This window comes from Podarcis cretensis (genome assembly GCF_951804945.1).
Source record: "Podarcis cretensis genome assembly, chromosome: 1".
Taxonomy (NCBI): Eukaryota; Metazoa; Chordata; class Lepidosauria; order Squamata; family Lacertidae; genus Podarcis; species Podarcis cretensis.
In genome coordinates, this window is record NC_137170.1 from 40,227,319 (window position 1) to 40,254,313 (window position 26,995).

The following is a 26,995-nucleotide window of genomic DNA, read 5'->3' on the forward strand; positions in this document are numbered from 1 at the left end:
TTATAACTTTGGAGAAGGGACGCAGGTGGTGCTGTGGGTTAAAGCCTCAGCGCCTAGGACTTGCCGATCGAAAGGTCGGCGGTTCGAATCCCTGCGGTGGGGTGCGCTCCCGCTGCTCGGTCCCAGCGCCTGCCAACCTAGCAGTTCGAAAGCACCTCCGGGTGCAAGTAGATAAATAGGGACCGCTTACCAGCGGGAAGGTAAACGGCGTTTCCGTGTGCGACTCTGGCTCGCCAGAGCAGCGATGTCACGCTGGCCACGTGACCCGGAAGTGTCTCCGGACAGCGCTGGTCCCTGGCCTCTTAAGTGAGATGGGCGCACAACCCCAGAGTCTGTCAAGACTGGCCCATACGGGCAGGGGTACCTTTACCTTTACCTTTTAACTTTGGAGAATGCCTGAAGAAGGCTTTAGAATTAGAGAACTGCAAGCTCAGAAATTCATGTTGTGTATCAGAACTGAACAGAGCTGATAGTCCTTCCACAAAAAAATGCAACTCCTGGGTATGCCAAGCTCAGAATAATTTAGGTCAGCAGCAAAATCATTATTTGCTGCTATTATTAAACATCTGGGAGTCAGAAATCATTGCCGATCTAGGGCAAATCACTCAGAGATCTACCAGTAGAGATTCAACACTAATCCTCCAGCACAGTGAGTAGGGTGGCAGAGTTTGAGGGAATGTGAAATTCTCACCTTTGTTTTCAGCAGGTCTAAGATTGGCTAAGGCAACAATCTGGTGTCCAGCAGCAACACAATGCATCATATTGTAACAGCTGTCTTTCCCACCACTGGAATAAAAAGAATCAGTTGTATAAAAACAGCTCGGTAATGAGTTCAACAGTCATTTCAAAATGATAAAATATACAAGTGAGAAAATGTTTACCGGTTTTTTTTTGTGTGTGTTTTTTTTTAAAGACCACTTTTCAGAAATCCTTAAGAAAGTTAAAAGTAGCACATATATAATTTGGATTTTAAGTGTTTCCACTCCAACCTATCACTTGATGAATACATACTTGATATCCAGGTAGTGTTCTACACATGTAGGGGAGGCCTCAATTCTTTAACTTCACTCAAGGCTCCCTGTGCCCAATGATTACCACACAGAATAAATGGTGAGATCAAAGTTCCAATTGCACAGAAGAGCATCACAGAACTTTGGATCCCAACCAGTGCTTTTTCAACACTGGGACTCTTGGGCTTATAATTATAATTATCTGGGCTAAACCTACATGGATCCTTTAAAAAAATATATACTCTGCAGCCAGGTCACAAGCTTGCCTCTGTGCACAAATAATGCATTTTACATTTCTCTGACTCAATGCCCAATTGGGTCTGTAATTGCTAGTGTGAAAAACGTGCATAAAAAAGAGTAAGATTGGTATGAAGAATAAAATGTCTCAGATTTTGCAGACGAGCTTTATACAAAAATGAGCCAGCGTTGTGCCATTCTGCTTGAGTGAAGTTATTAAAAACAAACCTTGAGCATAAGATAATTTACTGCAAGCAAAGCAACAAGCTTTAAAAGCACTTAAACCCCCGTTTTCAGTGACTTCACATAGGGTGAATCTCAAATGCAAAACAACGTTGTGTGGGTGCAAGACTGCCATCAGACAATTTAGCTGCTAAGGACATTAGATGGAATGAAAGCTACTAAATACCAAAGTACTTGTGATGCACAAATGCTTGATTCTTTACAGGTAATTTCCCTGGCTTTAAGAAAAGATGCTGCATTTGCTATTACTTCTCACAGCATTAATAGGGCTGTGCTCTTTAAAGAAAAGTAAGCACATCTAAAGTGCAAACCCCCCCAAAAAGAAAACTACACAAATATACTTAAAGCACAGTCCTGTACATGTCTATTCAGAAGTATGTCCCATTGAGGTGAATGGATTTACACCTAAGCAAGTAAGTATAGGATTGGTCCCACTGAATTCAAGAGCAGGTTATTAACACAAGCAGCAGTTCACAGAATTGTAGATTTACTGTCTAAGTCAGGGGTTGTCAACCTGGTCCCTACCGCCCACTAGTGGGCTTTCCGGATTCTAGGTGGGCGGTAGGGGGTTCTATGGCACAAGCTGAATCCTCCTTCCATCGAGCACTGGTAGGAGGTAAGGAAATTTTACCATCAAGAAAGATGCATTAGTGGGCGGTAGGTATAAAAAGGTTGACTACCCCTGATCTAAGTGCATATACTGTAGAAACAATGTAATTTTTTTTAAAAAAAAAAGTCACAGATTTTGTTCTACCATCTCCCTGGGTACCTGAACTGGGCTACACGTTGCTGCTAAGATGGCTTCCTTCAGTCAACCATATTAACCACGACTACCCAGTCCCTGGTCAGAGCATTACCAGCATGCTACTCTGTATATCTGCTTGTGCCACCCACAGCCAGAGATGGCTTTGGGTTGGAAGCAGCAGGGTTCATTTTTGACATCCCAATACAGTGGTACCTTGGGTTAAGAACTTAATTCGTTCCGGAGGTCCGTTCTTAACCTGAAGCACCACTTTAGCTAATGGGGCCTCCCGCTTCCGCCACGCCATCGGAACATGATTTCTGTTCTCATCCTGAAGCAAAGTTCTTAACCCGGGGTACTATTTCTGGGTTAGCAGAGTCTGTAACCTGAAGCATATGTAACCCGAGGTACCACTGTATTTTCCTGCTGGAAACCTTCTCAACTACACACAAGCAACCCACTTTACCAATAAATACAGAACACAAACCCACTTTCCCACAAAAACCCTAAATCACCACTATTTATCGAAGGTGATAATCTGTCCTTATGTCCCATTTCAAGGGTTTGTTAATTTGTATGAAACATGGCATCAATGTACCCCCAGAGAAATTCCGCAAGAGGGAGGAGTCAAGTTGCAGAAGAAAATCACTACCTAATATGAAACGCAGGTGGTTGTGCATGAAACCCCTTCAAGCAAATCAAACCATATAACAAGGCCCTCCATGGACTCCTGGCCTTCAAATGCCTGAGTAAGCTACCTATGGGCAACTGCTCCCCTTGGCCTTTGAATGTGTTTACGCATGCATGCAAAACCTCCAACATTTTAGCTTACTTCTCAAACTGAAGGAAGCAGACATATATGCATCCTATGAGAATGCAAGACAATAGCTAAAGCAGGAACTTTTGTGCATTTTATTGATGATAAACCACTAATCAGCCAAAGTGCAAAATTCTGGAAAGTGCTGATAGCCACCTTCACTAACAGATGAATGAAATGGCGGTCACCCGCAGGCCCATTTACCTCAAGCTGGTGATTAAGGTGTACAGACAGTATGGTGGACATGAGTCGGGGAGAAAATGTACATGTGTGTGTGTGTGTTTGTGATAAGTGGTCCCCAGGTCTGTGGTAACTTGGCAGGAGGGCGAAGCACTACAAACTTGTGAGCTGAGCAAGCCCATTCCCTGAGGTTTTCAAGGTTCAGGAAGGCACAAAACAAAACACCCAATACATTTAGAAATAGCTCAGTTTCTTCAAGTTTGAGAACAAATCCCTGCAAAAACAAGTGTTTCCAAGGCCAGCTCCATCTCTTTCCTTTTGTAAATGTTGCCACGTTGTGTTCACACTATACCCTTAAAACACATTCAGAACACATTACTGTATTTCCTTCAAAGTATTCTGGACACTGTAACTTTTTAAGGGTTGTTAGGAACAGTAACTCTGAGTGGTAAACTACAGTGCCCAGGATTTTTTGAGGGAAAGAATGTGTTTCAAGTGTGCTTGAAAGGTATGATGTAGGACACAGCATAAACATAGCCCACGACTTCCCAACCCTACCCACAGAGAAGCAAGGGGTGAGGTGGACATCTGGGTGGCCACTGTGAGCTGGACTGGAGGGGCCAAATGACCTGATCCTGCATGCTCTTCTTCTTGTTCTTAAGTGCAAGATCAAACAAATGGCTATAAGAAAATCTCAGCACCTTCTATATTAAACCACACAGGCATAGAAAAAGTTGTCCTTGCCCCCACTATGCACAGGGCTGAAAGGGGAAGCAAAAACAAAAACAAAGCCCCAAGCAGTATATGCTGCAGATATGACCCGCAAATGCTGCACGGTTTTAAATCAGCCAGTCGACTCCGGAGAGAGCAAAGCAAAGCAGGAAACGTGAGGTCAGAGGGACTGAGAGGGGGTAGAAAGGAAATTGCTGATTACAAACAGAAAGGTGGTGGCGGGAGGGAAAACTGATCCGAGGAGGCTTATCTTTGCTTGCCCCCTCACTTCACTCCGCCAGCCAGCCCCGCGCTATATGGGGCTCCAGCACTGCTCCCTTATGTAGAAACCTTGCAGTGGAAATACTAGTCCATTGTGGGGGCAGCCCTTACACACACACACTGTTCTTTTTTTACCTGATTAAAGCCACTACTTTCATGTTGCACAACACCCTGGGCTGGATTTAAGTGCATGCGAAGAGCGCCCGGGGTTAAGAGCGCAAGCCACCAACTAGGCGCAAACACACCAACACACACACTGCCTCTTCCAACCCACGTTGCTCTCGGGCTGCTGCTGCTGCTGCTGCTGTCTGATGCTTCCTTCCTTCCCCGGGAAGTCCCTCCCGCCTGGGTCTGTCCCCCGAGATGCCTGAACAAAACAATCACCTTTCGCAGCCGTGATGAGGCATTCCCTCCGTCCTTTGGGCAGCATGAAGTCGGTCCGCAGGCGACAAACTGCAAGAGCCAGCCCTGCCGTCATATGAGCGGACGGGTAGTGGGGTGGCTAAATTTCAGGCACAGCGCCGGACAGCTATGAGCTGGCACTGAGGCGGTTTGTAGTGAGGGCAAGGCTGAGCGCACGTGTGCGACTGCTGCCTAGCTGCTGCGTGAGTTAGAAGCGCTTTTGCCGGTTCTCGCACAGCAGCGCTTAGACTGTGGCACGCTCCGCTCTGGGATTTGCATGCCAGGTTTCAGACCCAGAGCGTGGGAAGTAATAAAAAGAGTGCCTCTGAGCATGTGCCGGGTGCATTTATGACGTCGAGCAGCCAGAGCCAGTCAGTGTGTCGATTATGAAATGAAGGGACCTTCTATGTTACAGCCAGGCTTGAACGGCAAAATTCGCCTTTTTCTTTTAGTAAATCATTAGGTGAGCAAGTGTTGGAGGTTTACAGCCCCCAACCTAAACATGTTGTTAGAAAGGTTGGGGGCAAGCCCCATGGGCGTAGCCAGGAAATTTTTGGGGGTGGGCCGGCAAAGTTGTTGATTGTGTTTTTTAGGAAATGACCCCATAAAGAGGACATTACAGGGTAATTTCAGTGCTTTTCAATAACATTTGTGGAGGGGGGGGGGACAACAGCACACACACCCTCTCTCTGCCCTACTCTATTCCAAGCAGTAGCAAGAGTCCAGGGGAATTCCAAGCGCTTACCCAGGGTCTGTGTTCCTTTGGAGAAAGTAGGCTCAATGGAGGTTAGTACTTTAATGGTATATGCTTTATTTTACACACATATACAGTGGTACCTGGGGTTAAGTACTTAATTCGTTCTGGAGGTCTGTTCTTAACTTGAAACTGTTCTTAACCTGAAGCACCACTTTAGCTAATGGGGCCTCCTGCTGCTGCTGCTGCGCCGCCGGAGCACAATTTCTGTTCTTATCCTGAAAGACTATTTCTGGGTTAGCGGAGTCTGTAACCTGAAGCGTATGTAACCTGAAGTGTCTGTAACCCGAGGTACCACTGTACAGCCTTTAGGCTTCACTGGAGGGCCGCACAGCAGCAGCACCCCAAAACGCACCAGCTTGTCCTTAAAGCAGCATTACCAGCATCCTTTTTGCTCTACTGCCCATATTGGTGTTCCAGGCACATAAAATCTTCCTGGTAACATCTCATGGTACCTGGTATTCATTTGCATTCTAATGGTCAGTTCATTTGAAATACTAATGGTTAATCCCCACCCTCTGGCATCACCTAGCAAAGGAGTTCCTCTGACTTCATCAACACTTTGACTAGGATTAAAGACTTGTACACACTTAGGACATTTACCTAGGTTAACTCTTCACATGCTCATTGCTGATGCTGAGAAGTAGGTCCACACATTTCAATACACATGGATCTTGATTATGTTCTCAAAAGTCTGATACACAGTCTTTCAACATAAACACTAATTAAACACCTCACACCCATTACCTAACCCGCTTTTAATATAAATAAATAAATGCTATATTACTCATTTCACAGTTTTAATGGCTCTAGCTCCAGTTAGGCTCCCTGCTACTTTATGTAATAGGAAATTCCCAGGCAGGGGAGAAAGCAAGTACAGTGGTACCTTGGTTTTCGAACGTAATCTGGTCCGGAAGACTGTTGAAGTTCTGAAGCGTTCAAAAAGTGAAACTCAATAGCTGACAGCTAGGCCTCAGGATCTTGCACTCAGCGGAAGCCACGTGGCATGTTCGGCTTCTGAGGTGTGTTCAAAAACCGAAGCATGTACTTCCAGGTTTACAATGTTCAAGTTCCGAAACATTCGGCAATGGAAACGTTCGAAAACCAAGGTACCATATGTATCTAATGTGTACAGAAGTATAAAAGTTTTAGGAACTTCTGGTTGTCAGAGGAAGAGAGCTAGATTTGAAGCCGTACTTATGTACTTAGAGTCATGGAGTTGGACAGCATCTCTAAAGGTCATTTCCAATCCCCTGCTGTTCAGGCTAGTCCATAGATAACTGAGTGCTTTGATTGTAATTATAGGTGTGTGACATATACGTCCTGCTATAGTTTTTGTAGCCAAGTGACAGGAGGTGAATAGCCTGGAATTAGCTTGCTTAGGAGAGATCTCCCCAAATTCCTCTTCTCCAAAGGAGCTGCAGAGAAAGATGGCCTGTATGCATTTTGGTGAATTTGTGACATCACACTTAATTCCCTCCTATGTCCTTCACCACCAAAATACAAAAGTAACAAAAATACAGCTGCTATGTCTTCCATGTGGTGCTAATATGGTCTGTATTGCCTGCAAGACACTCCTTTTTTATTGGGGAGTAAATCCAGTAAAATGATTTTTAATGAATGGATTTATATAAGAATAAATCTGGCTGCAAGCCTTTGGATCGTTTTAAAGTACAGTCATACGTCTAGTTGCATTAGGTTCATGTTGCGGATTTTCGGGTTGCGAACGCGGCAAACCTGGAAGTGTATACTTCTGGGTTTCACCGCACGTGCAGAAGCATTCTGCACACTTTGCGCATGCGCAGAAGTGCTCTATTGCGGCACATGCACACGCAGAAGCAGCACTCTACTTATGGACTTTTCGGGGTACGAACGGCACCCTGGAATGGATCGCGCCTGTAAGTAGAGATACCACTGTATTTGGAGAACTGTGGAATCTGAACAACCCAACATTTGAAGGCCAATTCTGAACATGATAAACTAGTACGGACCAATGTGTTGTGCAGGCAGGAAGAAGAAAAGCGAAAACCGAACTTTGATGCCCGGCAGACGGGGGCACAGGATAAGAAATGCAGGGTGACAGAAATGTGCAGATTAGAGGACTGGCACTGTGGAAGAATGCCATCTTAAGAGCTACTATTTGGTTGCCTGAGTGTGGAACCTGCAGTCATTCAGATGGAAGCTTTTAATTTTCCATGCATTACTGTATTTTAATATTTTGTTGGAAGCCGCCCAGAGTGGCTGGGGAGGCCTGGCCAGATGGGCGGGGTATAAGTAATATATTATTATTATTATTATTATTATTATTATTATTATTATGCCTGGCACCAAAGGGCTTTCCTTTCTCCACACACATTTAATACTTACCATTCTTACATTCTGCTGGGCATTTAGATTGGGTTAGGCTTGCCCTGTTTATGCTATATGTATTTTTTTCATGGGGTGTTGATATTGCTTTTTGAATTGGATTGAAACATTGCTGGTTTCCTGTTATTAATTCATATATAAATATAGATAATACTGTTTGTATTTTATACTGCAGGTCACAAGACTTTTTTTTATTTTAGTATAAAGCATAGCAGATAAGAAATGGAAATAACAGTGGTGGTAGTTATTATAGAAATATAAATATTCATATAATAAGCAGGATTATTCCCATAATTCTTAGGATCTTCCAAATAAAGTGGATGATCCAAATCAGATTGCATACTATGAAAGCTCGTGATTGTCCAGAGGGAAGGATTGTAACTTTTTGCTATTATAGCTGTGAAAAGAAGCAATGCAGGCATGTTCTTAATTAAAGCACTAAGTCCAGAGGATATGTAGAAGTTTCAGACATAAAATGCTTAGTAAAGCCTGCTGATGGGAAATAATCACCCACTCAGAAACACCGTAAAAATGTGACACTTGTTTTAAAAACACTTAAAAATGTACACTGAGTTGTTATTTGAGCTGCAATCATCCACACAATTGTTTGGGAAAATGTATTACTGACTCTGACTTGATTTAATGGAGAAGCACTACACGGGTATTTTTATTTATGATAGTCTACAAACAAGGACAAATATTTTAAACCTGATGGGCTAACATGATTAGAACAGCGGGGGACAAGCCTAAAAAGAATATTGTAAACAAGTTCTTTGTGATCCTCTTTGGAAGTCCATAAAAGTGGTTATTTTATAAAGGCTTTGTAATGCAGGTTTCGACAGATCAGTCTTTTTGCAACATATTCTTCCTTAGCAACATTAGTTTCAGCAAAACTAAAAACAAAAAAGTGTTGTTTTCCTTCCTTAGAAGCTCTGCTATTATAGCTCTGCTATTAATATTATTGCCTAAAATAGTACCTAATACAGAAGTTATTTTCTGTCTTCTAGTTTGGTTGCATTCTCTTATACATCCTTTCACATTTATTTTTAGCTGTAATCTGCCCGTCATTTTTCAGTATCTTAATAGAACAGAAGAAACTGAAGGCATACAACTTAGACTTGATTTACTCTTTGCCCTGACAGGTGTGACCTGAAAGTGACAGAATGGAGTGGTTAGAAGAAATAACCTTGGAAACATTTTGTCGAGCAATGCCAGAGCTTGCTGAATAGGCAAAGCCTTTCTGACAATATTTTAATGCAACAGATGTACAGTTGTTATTGGTCGCCCTTTGCTCAAGGGAAACCCTCCATTCGTGGGCTGGATGTTTGCAGTTAAGAATCTGCATAGAGAAAGAGCCCGTGGCTCAGTGCTGGAGTACATGGTTTGCATGAAGATGGTCCAAGCTCCAGTCCCTGGTATTTCCTGTTGAAGGATCTTGAGTAGAAGACCTGAAAAAGAGCGGCCTCTTGAGATCTTGGTTGGCTGTTGCCAATCAAGGTGGACCAGGGGTAGGGAGCACATGGCCCTCCAAAGGTTTCCAACTCCCATCAGTCCCAGTCAACATAGCCCACGCTCAGAGATGATGGGGGTTGTAGAGCATTTGGAGGGCCACAGGTTTCCCACTCCCGAAGCAGACAATATACAGTGGACCAGTACTCTGATCCAATATAATTGAGGAGATTTCACCCCTCCCATACCCAAGAATCACCTGATGATCTCCTGATGGTCTCTGCTGACTCTCCAGAGAGGAGGAGGCGTGTCCTGCTATCTACTTATTCTGCCCAGTACCACATCTCTGTGTGTGAGAGAGTCAGTCAGTGTGTCAGAGAGAGAGTGAGTGCTAGAGATCGTGTTTAGAGATAAGGTTGCTGCTAAGAGCAGCTGCAGGCACTCAAAGTAGCATTGATTTATGCTCAGAATATTTAGCTCTGTATATAGTTTTGTATTATAGTTGTAGTTATAGAATAAAAGGAGGATACTCTACAGAGCTGCTCTCCGAGTGGTTTATACTCTGCAAGACTGCAAAACGCTGCTGCGCAACGACTGTATAATTGTGGAAGCGAATCCGGTGCTCTCAGCTCTAAGCTGTGAGTCCACAGCACTGTGACCTGTCCCTGTGAGAAAGGTGGTCTCTGGCAGTGCTACCCAGCTCGCCTAGCCCAGTCGGGGTTGAGGTGCATGAGTCCAGTTGGTGCACTGGCTCAAGGGCGATGCTGACAATAATATGTATTTATATGAATGTCAAAAGTCATGTATTTGATAGTACAGTCACTCACTGACAAGGTCTATCCCGAATTAATGTGGCTTTAGAGCTCAGGGGTGCACAGTTGACATGATTTTCTCATTGTACCAGCTTCAGGAGGTCTGCTAAGAGCAGAGGTACCCTTTGTACATCACCTTCATAGATCAGATGATGGCCTTTGACCTTGTCAGCTGAAAAGGACACAGACTGCTCAGCCAGGTCGGATGCCCACCTAAGCTTCACAAGATGATCCTTCCACAAGAACATGCACAGCACCATCCAGTATAACGGCTCACCCTTGGACACCTTCACTATAAAGAACAGTGTGAAACAGGGCTGTGTTCTTGCCCCGACTCTCTAGAGCCACAGCAGGCATTGTAACTCTCCATGTTTTGACTTCACGCACAACCACAAAGGCATACTCCTTCATTGTCTCCCAAGACAGATAGATGCCAATATGCTGCTAGTGTTGGAAAAAAATGAATGCACGTGTGATTTTGTGACATTTTTAAAAACTGGTTTTGCTTTATTTTATTTTACTTCCTTAGAGGCTGACTCTTCTCTGCTCAAGCTTAGGAACACTCGTGTCTTCACTCCACACTCTGCTGTGATTCTAAGTTAAGAAGAAGATACCAGCTACAGTGGTACCTCGGGTTAAGTACTTAATTCGTTCCGGAGGTCCGTTCTTAACCTGAAACATTTCTTAACCTGAAGCACCACTTTAGCTAATGGAGCCTCCCACTGCCGCCGCGCCACCGGAGCACGATTTCTGTTCTTATCCTGAAGCAACATTCTTAACCTGAAGCACTATTTCTGGGTTAGCGGAGTCTGTAACCTGAAGCGTATGTAACCTGAAGCCTATGTAACCCGAGGTACCACTGTACTGATATATATATTTTTCACAACTAGAACAGTGCCATGTGTAACCCATGAATATCTATGGTTGAATTTAGGATATTAGTGGTGGGGCATGTTGGTTCTGGAGCTAAAGAGTGGCACAGATCAAGTGGCACAGATCAGGGCCCTATCCATATCACACATACTAAATAGTGGCACAGATCAAGGCCCTATCCATATCATACATTCAAAGCACGGTAATACAACTTTAACAGTCATGGCTTCCCCCAAAGAATCCTGGGAACTGTAGCTGGTTAAGGATGTTGGGAATCATAGCTCTCTGAGGGGTCTTTTAACAATTCTCAGCACCCTTAGCAAGCTATAGTTCCTAGGATTCTTTGGGCAAAGTCATGACTGTTAAAGTGCTTTCAATGTATGGTGTCTCAAGAATAATATCAACAGCATTAACAAGGAAGCATGTGAGCCTATAGGTACAAGTCAGGATGATGAGCACTGAGAAGCCAGTTAGTATAAAATAAACCAAGCTAGCATAGTGCAGCAATGTGCCTTATGTGTTACAAAATGGAGCTCTTTTTCCCAGGAAGATAAATTCTGCCTGCTAATGTATTGGTATGTGATCACTTGTAAGTTTGCTATGATAGACTGGGATCCGAAGGGTTATGTATGTTTTCCAAGCAAACTACACACACTCTCCCCAATGCAGCCTTTTATGCGCTCTGAAGAGCTGTTTCTGAGAATTGCAGGAAAATTTGGAGTTAGCTTTGGTATTGCAAAAGATTCTGTAGCTGGAAGGGAAGATGCTAACTCATTCTGTGCACAGGAAAGTGCTTTCTGGTGATTCACCCAGCTAACTTTTGCTTTTGTTTTTTTCATGAAAAGTGGTGCATAAAATTATAAAATAAAATAACAACCCTTTAACTCACTTGAGTCAATGGGTTCAAACAAGGATGCCATGAACTATTTGCATGAGGAACGCTACTGACCCAAGACACCTCATAAATTTTGTGGACAAACAGTTCCTCATGTGTTAAGAATTGGAAGCTAATGTGACTCAAATTACCAGAAAGATTTTAGAAAACAATCATTTTTCATTGAGATTTTAGCATGCAGGAACTGGCTTTCACAAAGCAATTTTATCACTTGAATGGAAAAATCATGACCATTCTTTCATCTTAAATATACACGCTAGGATTAGCCAATAAAATGATGAGTACATCCATTAATCCATTCTTCTCAAATGTGCCAGGATGTGTTTTTCTAATTTCTATTAATCTAAAAAGTCTTGCAACTGTGGCAACACATCTCCCCAGCCCAATTATTTGGCTTCTTTGTAGCATAATAAAGCATTAGCATCCTTTTCTTGCCGTTCTTGCATAGGTTTGTCTTGGAGACAGAGAACATCTTCTTTGCCAAGAATTATTGAGCAGAACAATATATGGCATGCCAGCTGGATAGACAACAACAAGGGAAGACAAAGTGGTCAGGATATTGACTGCTGAGGCATCGGGGAGGGAATTCTGAAGAGTGCATCTTCGGGAAATAACTCTGATATGTCAGCTCTCTTGTCAACATCAAGCTTTAATCAGTTCAGTCTTTTTTGTTGCTGGGTCTTCCACCTTGTAATTGAGCCTGACATATACAATTCATTCTTCCCGCTGGCTCTGGATATATAACTCCTGTCATGGTCAATTATTAGGTGATAGGGCCTGAAACCACTGGGATGGTTGCTTAAAAGCATCTTGTACAGACAACCCAAATGAAAGACAAAATTCTAATTTGCCTGGAGAACATGAAATGCATTTCTCTCACACAAAAACCCTTTTAGCTATAGTAAGAGTATTTCCATTAAATGTAAAGGAAAGGGAACTGATTTTACTTTAAACCAGTTTGCAGGGAAGGGGCTAGGTAGGTTATCCATGCAGGCAAAATTGTGATAAAGCATTTCCTAGGTTGCGGCACTTACGACTGCAAGGGGAGGTTGCCGTGTTTGAATGTGTCCCTGTATAAACATGCTATCACACAGTACCGGATGTTGAAAGCATAGCCTTACCCCCTGGCATGTTACTTGTTTAGTACAGAGCTTTTTTTTTATTTATGAAGTAGCACTGAAACATACAAACTTCTACCTGCAGCCTGAAATGGTCAAGCATGGTCAAGTTCAGTTCAAATAGAATTATAGCTTATTAACATTGCTGTTGGATACGAATGCCCTATCCCTCCAGAAATAAACATGACACCACATGTACTGTTAGGTTCTAACTTGCAACAGGACACAAGACCGCTGCCGTTTTTACCATATGCACTTGGCTGAAAATGACATTATGTCAGTTTTTGTATTTCTGATTGGAAGGTTGCATTTGTATCAACATTATTATAATTTATATACAACCCTATACCTGGAGGTCTCAGGGCGGTTCACAGAATAAAATCAAAATATAAAACCACAAAATACATAATAATAAAAAAACAACAACAACCCAATAGCTCCCCACCCCCCAAAACCCCACATTTTAAAAGGGCATAGGATCCTCACAACATTTAAAGTAAGACAATTAATAAACCTGGACAATTAATAAACCAGCCACTCACTGGAAAGACCATGATCTCAGAAATGTCTGCAGCAATATTTATTGGCATCCAAACTGGCTGGGTTGTGGATTGAGAAGTACTTGTAGATAGTAGATATTGATATAGTGGATGTGAGTTACATGTTTATTTAGAATTCTTGTGTTGTAGGATACTCTTGCAGTCCATGGCTGTCCATCTCTATACACCCTCAGATTTGTCAACTAAGATCCATTTAAGAGTCTAAACATTCGGCAATTTATTGGAAAATCTCAGCCCTTCGCAAATTCATGAATTAGGTCTTCCACAATCTGGTGTCCTCAGACCCCAGTTCCTATCAGCCCCAGCCAGCATAGCCAATGATCAGGGACGATGGGCTGCTTTAGCAAAAGAAATTGATGTTTGAAGCACATTGGCCTTATATTTGCTTATGACTTATTTAATCCTAATTTAATTGTTCCTTTTGTAAATTATTGATATACTGCTGCTTAGCAGGAAAGGGAGAAGAAAACAGGTGAAATGCCACAAAAGGGTCAAGTTACACTGCAATAGCTTTAAAGTTCAAGCACTGTTAAGTCAGTAATAAGCAAGTTCTTCTCTGAATTTCAGCATTTGACCAAATTTCATAAATAAAGCCTAAAATATTATCCAAAATGCATTTCATGGGGAAGGACAGGGGAAAGGAAATTGTGGATACAGCATATCACTAAAGCTTTGACACAAATCCAAACAAAATACAATTAATACTTGATGTAAAAATGGCAAGTATTTGGACAATAAATTGTGTGTAACTGAGGGAGCTGTGAGGGCAATTTGAGCTCTGGAAATGGTTTCATATCATGGAATAATGATATGTAATGGAGCCAAGGCAGCCTCTCCTTTCTCTCGCTTGGGGAATTGCAACACCAAGCACAACACTCTCATTTTGTTTTTTCCACATCCTTCAATGGGCAGCTGGCCTTAAAACCTCTTAAAGGCAGCAAACATGCAAAGCTTTGTACATTTGTAACCCTCATTTCGAGTTTGTGTTACATCAATGGCAGGAATATTTGTTGTCATTTTATCCGTTTTGACCAATAATTCTCTGTATTTCCTGCAAGAAATTTGAGTGATGCAAATGACCTTATTTTTACAGCATGCTTTTATTAAATAGTTTATTATTTTGGCAGACTAATAAAGATTTTGGTATTTGCTTTTATTTGCAATAATATTACCACCACATAAAAAAGGATTTTATGTTCTTTTTGAGGAACAAGGAGGATAAAAGTGTTGATGGATAGCGCAACGGAGGCATCAGCAATGAGCTGGAAATGAGACGCATAAATATGAAAGCAGAGCTAAAAAAATAGAACTGCACCCTTGGCCTTTCTTAAAAGAACATGTGCATGCCACAGCTCATTCACACTCTTAAAAGAAACGCCTTTTGTTTCAGCGCATTGGGGAAATGCATGCAAAGTCTGAATCACTATTAACACGCCTAGCTTCTTGGCATCTTTCTAATAATTAAAATAAAATTATGAATTTGTTCCAAGACATTTGAAGAGACATTTTCAATCAGCAGTGGTTAGAAGGATGTTTTTTTTTTTAAAAAAAGGAATGGCATCTGCTTCATTTGAGATACAAGAAAGATCTATTCTCTTTACAGACATGACACACACACACACAAATGAAAGGGTCTTGGTAGTCAGGTAATAAGTTCTTTGTCGTAATGTTTAAAAAGCTTTCTTTTAGCAGTGCTAAGCAAGGACATTGCGAGGCCGGGCATGAGGATATACCTGTTTTACTAACAGGAAACAAGAATCTGAAAAAGAAATAGTAATTCTGATCAAAGCTACCCGTAGGTGAGCAAAACCTACATTTTTAAAAGCCCCGTATTCAATCTAATGTCACACACACACGTGTGTCTATGGCTAAACCACATCCCAATGGGACTACTCGGAACATTGCCCTTGACCATTTCTCGTGGTATATGTATCAGCATCTTATCCTTGTTTATGGGGAAGGAACATGCACAATGCAAACCAAGTTGCTTAGTTTGTATAACTTTTACATTCACTATGTGTCTAACGTGTATAAACGCCTCCTAGCCAAATGCTGATTTAGAAGAAGAATCGCTTGAGGTTTTTGTTTTGTTTTTTCCAAATCAAAATTTGCACAAAGTGATGATGGGCCAGTATACTTCTGATTCTTTATGAGGTAGAATGGGAAGGCAGGCAATTGGAAACTGAATTGTCAGGAATCTGCTTTTAATTTTACGTCCTTCGTTTTGTAGGAGGATTTGCCTCACAAGGGAGCTGCATTTCTCAGAGCTATCTAAAAGGCAATCAGAAGGCAAGATTCACAAAATCTGAGTGTGGGGTGTGGGTGGGATAGTGCATTTAACAATTAGTGATGTGCCAGGGCTTAAAATTTCGAAAGCTGCTTGTGCCCCATGCCAGTGACTCTTTCTCTGCCAGTAGTAGTCAGAGCTTTCCTGGGATGTCATCCAACCATAGTGGCATATAATGGATAGCAGACTACATTTTTACAGTGGGAGGTGAAATCGAAAGTTGCACTATGCAGAAGAAGTGATGAATTTGCATCCCTGAACGTTGCCTAGCAATAAGCGATGGAATGCTAATGCTGACTTTAACCATAAAAAGGGGCTTTTGCATTCACACCCAAAATTGCACCATTTTTAAAAAAAGGAAAAGGAAAAGATTGAATAAGAGTGAACTGAAATAACAACACAATTTGTCTCTTGCAATCAGATTTTAAATGGGGAATTCTCCATGGATTAATGGAGAGGAGGGGGAAATTAAAGGCAGAGAAAACATTCCTGGCCTGGGCTCTGTAAGTTGGGTTTTAATGGGTGGAATTCAAGTTTTACTTAGAGTAGACCCATGGAAATTAATGGATCTAAATTAGGATCTACTCAGAATAACACTTAGTTGAATACCACACAATGTAAATTATCTTTATTATCATAATTGCTTTTGGATTATTGATCCAAATTATTGCTGCTAATTTTTCTTGTTTTAATTTCCTTGTAAACCACTTTGAAGGTTTTGTGTTTTTGTTTTGTTTTTTTACAATAAAATGGTGTATAAATTTCATGAAATAAATAAATAAATCCATTTAGGAACTCGCCTACAAAATTACCTATATGAGAATGCTTTTCTTTTCTATTTGGGCAATATTCCTCCCTGGTCTACTAAAAGGAAACGACGGAAGGATAAATATTCTTTCTGAATTTATGGTTACAAGCCCTCAGTTTTGTTCTTTGTAGAACAGGTACTTTTGGATTGGATTTTTCATTAACCAGGTGTGCAAGACGTGTGGCCGTGCGTAAGCAATTCCATGGCAAAAGAGTGGGAATTAAGGCTACTTTCCCCACTGCACTTGACAATTTATGCTGTGTTCTGCCTGATCCAAACTGGCAACAGTCAGATATCTGTGGATAGGCAGCCATGGACAGCCCCAGCAGTGTGTTTGGTTCTCCCTTTTTTTTAGCAGTGTGTTGTTGCAAATAAACATTTTCCACCTGTTTCAACAGCCTGGCATATTATTTTCTTGATATGTGATGATACAATACCTCTCAGGTTTGCTAAGTAGCAAAGGGAAATGTAAGCAAAAGAAAAGGTTTGCCGCTTTCACAGGTTTTCTGTGCTTGGGGTTCTGCTTGTCTGAGAACTGTAAGAATGGAAGCCATATTTTATAGTATTTCTTTGGCCTCTGCCATCTGGTGTAGGTTAGTTTTTCCACTGCCAACATTTCCCTGGAGCCTCCGATACCAAAATCTTTCATTCTCAAGTAAATGTCTGGACTGAATAAAGGGAGTTTAAAAAATGGTAATTATTATTTTTTGTACATTGCAGCCATCGCTAATGATGCCATCATGAAATACACATGAATGTGTCTGATAACTGATGGCCATATAGCATATTTCTTTTTACACAGCTTCTAGATTATGTGACATCTTTAAAATATTTTTTTATTTTTTGTGTGCGTGTGACTGTATTCCCACCACCAACACATTGATCCAATTAAAGTTGATATCTTAACCTAGCTGTAATCATTTCAGCAGTGCCTGTACTGGACCAGACCTGGTGCTCAAATAAAATGAACAGCGTAGTTCAAGATGCGCTTCACAAACCACATGGTTTCCCAAGAAAACGAAGAATATGAATGCATTTTCCAAAGCCTTGCCTGTTCTAAATCCAGCACAAATGTTTAGAAGAGGGATTAACCTCAGTGTCTCCATAAGAAATGCTTTCTACCCAAGGCAAACTTTGCAAACCAGAGTGTTTATGGTGCCAATAAACACTTCTGAGAAGCAAGTGTTAAGAGTATATACAGTAACCCCACCCCCACCAAGGTCAGATCAGCTATAAAAGCAAAGAAGAAAACCTTGAACAACCATTCCAGAACACTAGCGATGTAAATCCCATTTTCCACAATAAACATGCCAAAATTAACTAAACCTACAATTCTCCACATTCAAGAATCAAAGCAAAAATGAGCTCACATGCTCTATTTTTCTGCGAATTTTTCTGTGGATTTTCCCCACCCCTAAGCTTATGCCCATTCCTTTTCCACATGTTTTGTTCCTGATCAGAAGCTGGTTACTTCAGATGGTGCTACCCTCAGAAACCCTTACTAGCTTCTCTGCTTTCCCCAGTGGGAAGAAGAACAGCAAGGACACAGCTTGATGGGCCTCAGGTGGCAGGCATAGAATTTGTGGGCCACTTGCAGTCATTGGCAATATTTGTAGCCCTCACTTGAAGAAAGAACCTCATCCATGATGTTTATCTCATTCTATCCTGAAAACACAAGGTACGCAGGTGGCGCTGTGGGTTAAAGCCTCAGCGCCTAGGACTTGCCGATCGAAAGGTCGGCGGTTCGAATCCCTGCGGCGGGGTGCGCTCCCGCTGCTCGGTCCCAGCGCCTGCCAACCTAGCAGTTCGAAAGCACCTCCGGGTGCAAGTAGATAAATAGGGACCGCTTACCAGCGGGAAGGTAAACGGCGTTTCCGTGTGCGGCTCTGGCTCTGGCCAGAGCAGCGATGTCACGCTGGCCACGTGACCCGGAAGTGTCTCAGGACAGCGCTGGCCCCTGGCCTCTTAAGTGAGATGGGCGCACAACCCCAGAGTCTGTCAAGACTGGCCCGTATGGGCAGGGGTACCTTTACCTTTACCTCTATCCTGAAAACACTGCGATGTAGGTTTCCTCAGAGGCTGGAAATTGCTCAGTGCCACCAAAGGAGCTTCATGGCTGAAGGCCTGAGAAACCTTTTACGCTTGCCAAAATACCATGTAAGTGAGCATTGTGTCACATGTAAACTGCCTGGCCTGAACGCATCTCCTGGTATGCCCCGCGGAGGACCTTAAGGTCCACAAATGACAACATTTTGGAGGTCCCAAGTCGCAAGCTGGTTAGATTGGTCTCAACTAGGGCCAGGGCCTTTTCAGTACTGGCCCCGACTTGGTGGAACGCTCTGTCACAAGAGACTAGGGCCCTGCGGGACCTGACATCTTTCCACAGGACCTGCAAGACAGAGCTGTTCCACCTGGCTTTTGGTTTGGACTCAGTCTGACCCTTATGTTTTCCCTCCCCTTGGCCTCTGGCCAGGGAGGGCGTGGTATAAATAAAATTATTATTATTATTATTATCATCATTATTATTATCATTATTACTACTACTACTACTACTACCCAGTTCCTCTGTTAAAGACATTCCTGAGGCACACGTGTGTTTAAGAGGAATGAGCAGAATGCCACAGTCAGGTGCAGTTCACATTTGTTATGCCACTTCTGTGTTTTGTACTTACACGCATTAGAGAAGTCGGTGGGGATTTGACCCTGGGTGTAACAAACCCAAAGCCAATACTCTAATCACTTCATTACACTTTCTATGCAGAGCCTTTCCTGAACCCTTCCAGTGTCCTCTTAATTGTTTCTTTACAAATGCCATTGCTGGAGAGCGAGTGTGGCGTAATAGTTAGAGTGCTGGAATATGAACTGAGAGATCAGGTTCTGAATTCTCACTCAGCCATGGAGCTCACTTGGTGACCTTGGGCCAGTCACCATCTCTTAGCCTAACCTACCTCACAGGGTTGTTGTGACTATGAAATGGGAAGGAGGAGGAGAACCATGTACACCACCTCGAGATCCTTGGAAGATGAAGGTGGCATATAAATGTAATAAATTTAAATAAATAAATTTTAGTGCGTAAAGTTTTCTTATGTTTTTATTTACCTTAGAAGCTGCCCAGAGTGGCTGGAGCAACCCAGTCAGATGGGCAGGGTACAAATAATAAATTATTGTTATAACTTACTTATGGTCTTTTCCTGGGTGGCCTTAGTGGCCTGTACTCTCATCACCCAAGACATTTCTTTCATGCCTACATCTCGCTGAAGTTTCAAAACTGAAGCAAGAATACTCTCTTCCATAGACCATTGTTAGGAGTTTTGTCTGAAAAATGTAAACATCCCTGATATATACCAGATTTTAGCTTTCCAGCTAGTATGCAAGTAGCTTTAGTATTTGGAGTTGCATTGTATGGTTTCCATTTCACAAGACAGTTGCAGAACATGAGAAGATCAGAAGAACCAGCTATATCAGGCTAGTGAACCATCTAGCCCAGCAACCTGTTCCCACAATGACCAAGGAAGTCCAGGCCCAGGAACTCCTGTTGGAAACCTTGGGTGGGGGCAATTAGGACACACTGGTGGGAGCTGCTCCTGGCTTTTATGGATTGGGGTGGGGTGGGATGCCCTCCTTTAGTATTCTGCATGAAGGACTCAAGTCCAGTTTAATGAGCTGTAAGTAGGAAGAGGGGCTCATCTTCCAGCGTCATAACTTTTATATGCCTGTTGTCTTTGTCCATGGAGTTTTCTTGGCAGGGATACTGGAGTGGCTTGCCGGTTCCTGCTCCAGGTGGATCATATTTGGTCAAAACTCTCCACTATGACCTGTCCATCTTGGGTGCCCTGCTTGGCATAGTTCATAGCTTCTCTGAGTTATCCAAGCCCCTTCGCCACGGCAAGGCAGTGATCCATGGACTGCAAGAAGATCAAACCTATCCATTCTTAAGGAAATCAGCCCTGAGTGCTTCCTGGAAGGGCAGATCCTGAAGCTGAGACTCCAATACTTTGGCCACCTCATGAGAAGAGAAGACTCCCTGGAAAAGACCCTGATGTTGGGAAAGATGGAGGGCACAAGGAGAAGGGGATGACAGAGGACGAGATGGTTGGACAGTGTTCTTGAAGCTACCACCATGAGTTTGACCAAACTGTGGGAGGCAGTGGAAGACAGGAGTGCCTGGCATGCTCTGGTTCATGGGATCACGAAGAGTTGGACATGACTAAACGGCTACAAAACAACAACAACAACAAGTAGGAAGAGCAGGAGAGGAGTCTGGAAGTTGCCCTTCACCATTTAGCAGACTGAGCAGGAGCACAGATCACCCAGCCACAGTCTTCTTCAGTGTGCTGAGATGTACTGCATTTTTAACTAAAATATACTAACGGATAGCCATCTGTCATGGATGCTTTAGCTGAGACCAGATGACCCTTCCAGCTCTACAATTCCATGATTCTATGCTTCTTAATTTGCATCTATTCATGTAAATTAGTACATTCAAATTTTATGAAAATGTGTATCCCCCTTTTTCTCTCTTTTTTTGGGGGTGGCAGTGGGGAGTCTAAGTGGCCACTCTTTGGAGGGGAAGAATGTCCAGAAGCAGCCAGGAAGGAAAATACCACAGAGTTTACTGCTGTGGACTCCCAAGGGGAAGTTTTGCGTACAGGGTTTGTGCCTGTCTGGCCAACTGCTGAGCAACAGTTTTCTGTTAAGAAGCGAAAAGCTTTAGTCTACATTTGTTTGACTAGACAACTGAAAATATTTTATCTCACTTTGAAGTAAAAGGAGTGGGAAGCATTTCGTGTTATTTGCAGTGAGTTGGAACCTCCTGTTTGAAATGATATTCCAGCAATTGGTTTTCTTCCTGGAACTAGGTCGTAATTTTTCTGGCCTTGACAGAACTGGCACACTGTTTCCAGAACTTATGTGCCAGCCTGAAGTATATTTTCAGTAACAGAGTTATCACTGCAGAAAATGAGGCCCTGTGAAGAGATAAGGTTGATAAAGGTATGTAAGAATTTTATTCTGCCTTCCTTTGTTCTTTTTTTTAAAAAAAGAAGTACCAACTGATGAATATGACAGCTTCCAAGACCTAGAGATCACAACATAACCCTTGCTAGGCAGCTTAATATGGTTATTTTAGTGTATGTTTATTGAATTTATGAATCGCTTCCCATAGCAAACAGACCTGAAGCAACTTGCAAGAAGAATAAAATACAGTAATAAAAATATATTAAACAAGTATTAAAAACATAGTCAACGTACAAATATGCAATCATTGGTGCTGCCAAAATGCCCAGGAAACACAGGAAGACTTTTCCTGGTGCCAAAACAATGAAAAAGTTCAGGTGTGCCCTGGGGAGAGCATACCATAGATGGGGAGTTTCTGCTGAATAGTTCCATAAGATCATAGGATTGTATTTTTCAAGGACAGTGTGGGCTTTGTGACTCACAGGCAATATGCCATCTGTCGGAACAGAGTGCCTCAGAATTGGGGCTACTACCAAGATGATTTGGCTGTTGGTAGAGGGCAGCTTACCTGATCTCCCCATGAGATGAAAGCAAGTTAAGTCCAGTCACAGACAACTTTGGGCTTGCGGAACTCATCTCACTTTACAGGCCGAGGGAGCTGGCGTTTGGCCGCAGAAAGTTTTTGCTCCAAATAGCAGCAGCTGGAAACTGCAAGAGGGAAGAGTGCCCTTGCGCTCGAATCCTTCTTGTGGGTTTCCCATAAGCACCTGGTTAGCCGCTGTGAGAACAGGATGCTGGACCAGATGGACCATTGGCCTGATCCAGCACAATCTTCTTATGTTATGTATTTCAAGGAAACACAGCTCCTTATTTAGTATTTCTAAGGTAAGGTGTGTTAAATTAGTGCATCATTTCTCATTACAAAAAGTTCTAAAGTGATTTACAACCCAAAATCAACATTCCTCCATAAGGAACTGCTCCATGAACTAGCAAGCTTACATGACGTTATAAATGCCTAAGGCATTTAGGGCTTTAAGGATGGGAAGAACCAGCACTTTGATTCCAAATTGGGGCCAGAAACATATATGTGAGCCTATATGTGTATATTTGTTCATACCTATTGATAGCTGGGCTGCTGCATTCTACACTAGTTGAACTTTCCAAACTATCTTAAAGTGCAGTTAGTGCTGGGTGTGTGTCTTCTGAAATAGACTCATTAAGTATAACAACAACAACAACAACAACAACATATTATCTGGGCAGCTTTCAACAGAATATTAAAAACACAATAAAGCACCAGACATTAAAAGCTTCCCTATACAGGAGTGCCTTCAAATGTCTACAGATGCCTTTTGGGAGAGTTTTTGGGGAGTAATCTTGTGTTATCCAGCCATCTCACTCTTTTATGTTTTAATAATTAATGGAATCTACTCAATACATTGAATTCAAGAATATTACATCCTATTTCCTTTGCGTAAGTTGGAGTAACTGTTCTGTTTTGAGTAATGGACTTGGACCAGGGGTACCTTGGACAGCTCCATTCAGGGCTCAGGCTAAGGACTTCATAAGAGTAGCATTCATAACTTCATCAGCAGTTATCCTCAGGCTGAGCCTTAAACAACAGGTACTGCTGTGTCTCAGTCACAGTGAGAGAAGGCTCTTTATTTCAGTGCAACTAACCCGTTATAGCAGTTGCTGACTCCAAGGAAGCAGGGGAGATGAAGGTTTCACTAGAGCTTCTGAGCTGCATTCTGGTGAGTCAGAGGTGGGCAACATGATGTTCTTGGGCAGGGGAGGCACCTCTGGCACAGCAGATTTGTTTCGTGCAAGTGCTTCTGGTTAATTGTGAACATCTGAGGATGGCCTTGGGAACACTTCCAATCTTCGTCCTCAACCCCTGAAAACAGGGAGTCCAATCCCAGGGTCATGACAGCCCGGGCTGCCTGTGTACAGCCCTATAAAAGAACATAAACGGTGCCAATCACAAGACAAAGGGGGGAAGAGGAAATTGAACCCAGGACTCTGTTATATCTTCAGCTGAGCAGCTGATTACAAGATCCCATCATTCTTTGAGAGGGGGGCAGTTAGGCCAACAATTGGGGAACTGAATAAGCAGTGCCCTTTGTAAATGGGCTTCTCAATCCATTGACTGAGAATCTGTAGAAGTGTACCTATAGCTTCTGTCTGGATCAATCCAACTGTAGAATCGTTGTGATGTATGTAGATTTATTGTTTTCTTTCTTCTTCTCAGAAAACATAACTGCTCCATGTATCACTGCTAAATACATATGCAAACTATGCTGTGCAGGAAACAACTAAAGCAGCAGCCTTCTAGGATCCAAACATCATTCCAAAACTGCCCTCTTTTGCATTTTGCTTAGCAAAACTTTCAAATTCTTTTACTTTGTTTCATTTTCCTGATTCTATGATTTCCCTGCGAGTGTTTCAGCTCCCCAGGTGCCCATCCACTCATGTTCACTTGAAATTCAAACACCAGATGGTGCAAATAACTTGAGTAATTTCTCCTCCCAATCAAGTGCAACAAGCAGGTGGACTGCTGCTGATTTAGACCCCCAGACCTCAAGGTATCAAAGACGCTGAGATAGGTGAGTGACAAGTGCCTGACAATGATAAACAATGCTCAGCAATGACAAGTGATGCTGTTTCAAGAACTTGCGAGCCTTACTTCTACTCTGCAGCAATTGCTTTTCATGATTAATTGATTTTGTTTACCGTGATCTACAAAGGCTTTAGAAAATAGGAAAACACAAAAATATATCTAGTTAGGATACTTACATTGACTATTTCAAAACTCATCTTTTATGTAGACTGTGAAAATATCACTTTCGATGCTAACATTCTGCAGAAACTGACCTAGAACCTAAGTTGATCTGGTTTGTTTGGGAAGCTGTATAGTATACTAAAATGTTTTCGACTTTGACTGGGGAAATCATGGGTGACCTGGGGTCTTTGGATGTCTCAGCACAATCTACTTCACAGGGATGTTGAGAGGATCAAATGGGATTGCACCACCCTATAATGTACTATGTACATCATCCTGAGCTCCGTTTTTAACCCAAATGCAGCCCTATTTGGTAATAAAGTCCACGCATGATTAGGTAGAGAGTAGGGACATGATAGCTCACCCAATCCCCTCGCTTGTGGCTCTGTTGTTTAGTCCTGCTGCCCTTCATGTATTAGATGGCAAAGATTTGCATGCTGTACTCATGGAATTTTCCTGTACGATTTAGAATCCTGTACAATCAGGATTCAAAATTACACAGGGAGCATTCATGTGTACAGGCGACTCCAGATTATCTTTATTTGCCCTGCAATTCATGGAAGGCAGTAGGACTGAGTGACAGAGACTCCCCTTTGCCATCCACATATCTTCCAAATCTTCACTGGACAATCTCCTCCACCCATCACAGCAGATCTGAGAGCAACGTGGGTGAGGGGAGGGCTACAGTGGCCAAAAATTGAATCCCTCACTGTTCCATGGATGGAAGCCTTATGTAGGGGAGGAACACCAACTGGATACCACCCGTTTTTATACTGACAACTTATGGTAGCGTCTTTCCACTAAAGTCAAAATAGAAGCTCGTCATGGGGTTTTGGGTGTTGGTAAGTCATTGGGTGGTGTAAGGCTTATAGCATCTCCTTGTTGTTTACTGAAATGCACTGACATGGAGGGACAAAGTTTGCTCTGCCATGTATACATGTATATACGTTGAATCCATTTAGTAAAAATACAACAGAAGTACTGGAAACATGAAGGGATTTTTTTGGGGGTAGTTAAATGATATCAGTAGCCCTTCTTGCAAGTAATGCTTCCTCAGTTGCTTGGGTCTTTTAAAATTGGATTGGGCTGCAGAAGAGGATCTTGCTTTGGAAGGTAAAAGGAATGGGTTTGACCTTCCAGGTCAATTAACTCCCTAACTCGTATAAATCTGTGGGGGAAAATTCCTTTCCAACCCACGCTGGCAATCTGCTTATATTCTCAGGCATGATGATTGACATCCCTTTTAACCTAGAGAGGCACATATGCAAGTGTTATTCCTACATACAAATTATAAAAGCATTTTTAAAATTATAAATCTCTCTCAGTTCAGGGAACATATCCAATGGAGTTTCGGAGTCAGCTTCTGGGGAATGGGGAAGCAAGAAGGGGCTGGAAGCAACAAGAGACAAAAATCCAAGATGGGAGAAGGAGGGGAATATATTCATTTCTATGAAAAATAGGAATGGTTTGGGGCGTTTATGAAAATACAGAAGAAAGGAAAGAGAATGGAAGGAACAGAGGGAAATGTAACTAATTACGGAGGAAATTAATATTAAATTTAAATTTTAAAATGCTTGGGAAATAAATGGATTTTTTCAATCACTTTAAACCATAGGTAAGACTATTATGGCTGAAAGGTGAACTATGATTTACAAGTGTAAACTTTGCTCCTCTTCTATTCCTGCTGCTGCCATGATGCTGGAAACGTGGCCATAGGCTGGCTTATAGAGCTGCCAGATCAGGAGCACCCCAAATCTGAGACCTAGGGGTGGCTCCTGGTGATGTCATGTGCGGAGACACCCCTCCCCCCGGTGATGTCACAGGGGGAGGGCCCAGAAAAAGAGGTTAATTGGGAAAGGGTAATAAAGAAGTACAGATCCCACCCACCCTCAGGTCAGACCCTATTGGCTTAGCATTATGTCTGATTCAGGGCTTGCGATTTGTATACTTGTCAAGCAGTATTATACCACTTGAAACAGTCATGACTTCCCCCAAAAGAATCCTGGGAAGGGTAGTTTATTAAGGGTGCTGAGAGTTGTTAGGAGCCCCCTAGTCACCTTGCAGAGCTACCATTCCCAGAATTCCCTGGAAAGAGGCATTGATTGTTAAAGCACTCTGCAAACTGACGGTTTAAAAGGCAACGGGCACTGTGTGCCTTTCACAATCGGAAGGGCTCCTTCATTTCATGGAAGGCTTTAATCCACCTTTTGGTAATTCCCTATCCCTGCAACTCAAGCCCCAGTTCCAGAGGGTCCCTCAACCTCCAGAGCAGGTTCTCGAAGGTAAACATAGCTGCCAGGATAAGGGGAAAGTTGCATGGGAGTATCATCTGATCAGAAATCTACTATTGGGATCCAAACCAGTACTTTTATTGCTCAGCTATTACTGCCCATTCTGCAGTTTTAATGTTTGCCTCAAAAATAGCAGTTATTGTGGGAGTATGAATGTGCATGATGCCACCTCTGCTTCGGCATTCAAATCCTCAAAACCCACCTTTTCCTGTGAAGCCTTCAACACTAGGCCCCTAGTTCCCATCTCCTACGGAAACTCAGCCTGTAACTGAGCCTGAACACATGAAACCTAAATAGTTGCATATCTTTTCCCTGTCCCCGCTTGCTTTTCTTTCCATTGTTGCTTCTTTGTGTTGAATTTTAGACTGCAAGTTCCTCAGGGTAGGGATCTGTCCCTTTGTGATCTGAAAAGCTCCATG

General features: G+C 42.5%; 1 protein-coding gene across 5 annotated transcripts in view; it reads right to left on the bottom strand.

The window, feature by feature from the left end:
* Positions 1-4,541, bottom strand: part of DPH6 (diphthamine biosynthesis 6) — a 228,915-nt gene extending 224,374 nt beyond the window's left edge. For 3 of the 5 annotated variants that reach the window (XM_079954618.1, XM_079954619.1, XM_079954620.1), the window contains exons 1-2: positions 4,358-4,541; positions 692-786 (exon numbers count right to left, since the gene is read on the bottom strand). In XM_079954618.1, coding sequence (XP_079810744.1) covers positions 692-786; positions 4,358-4,380 — 118 coding nt within the window. In that variant the 5' untranslated portion in view covers positions 4,381-4,541. The remainder of the gene's footprint in view (positions 1-691; positions 787-4,357) is intronic. The other 2 variants (XM_079954617.1, XM_079954616.1) reach the window with 1 other exon arrangement.
* Between the last annotated feature and the right edge of the window lie 22,454 nt (positions 4,542-26,995).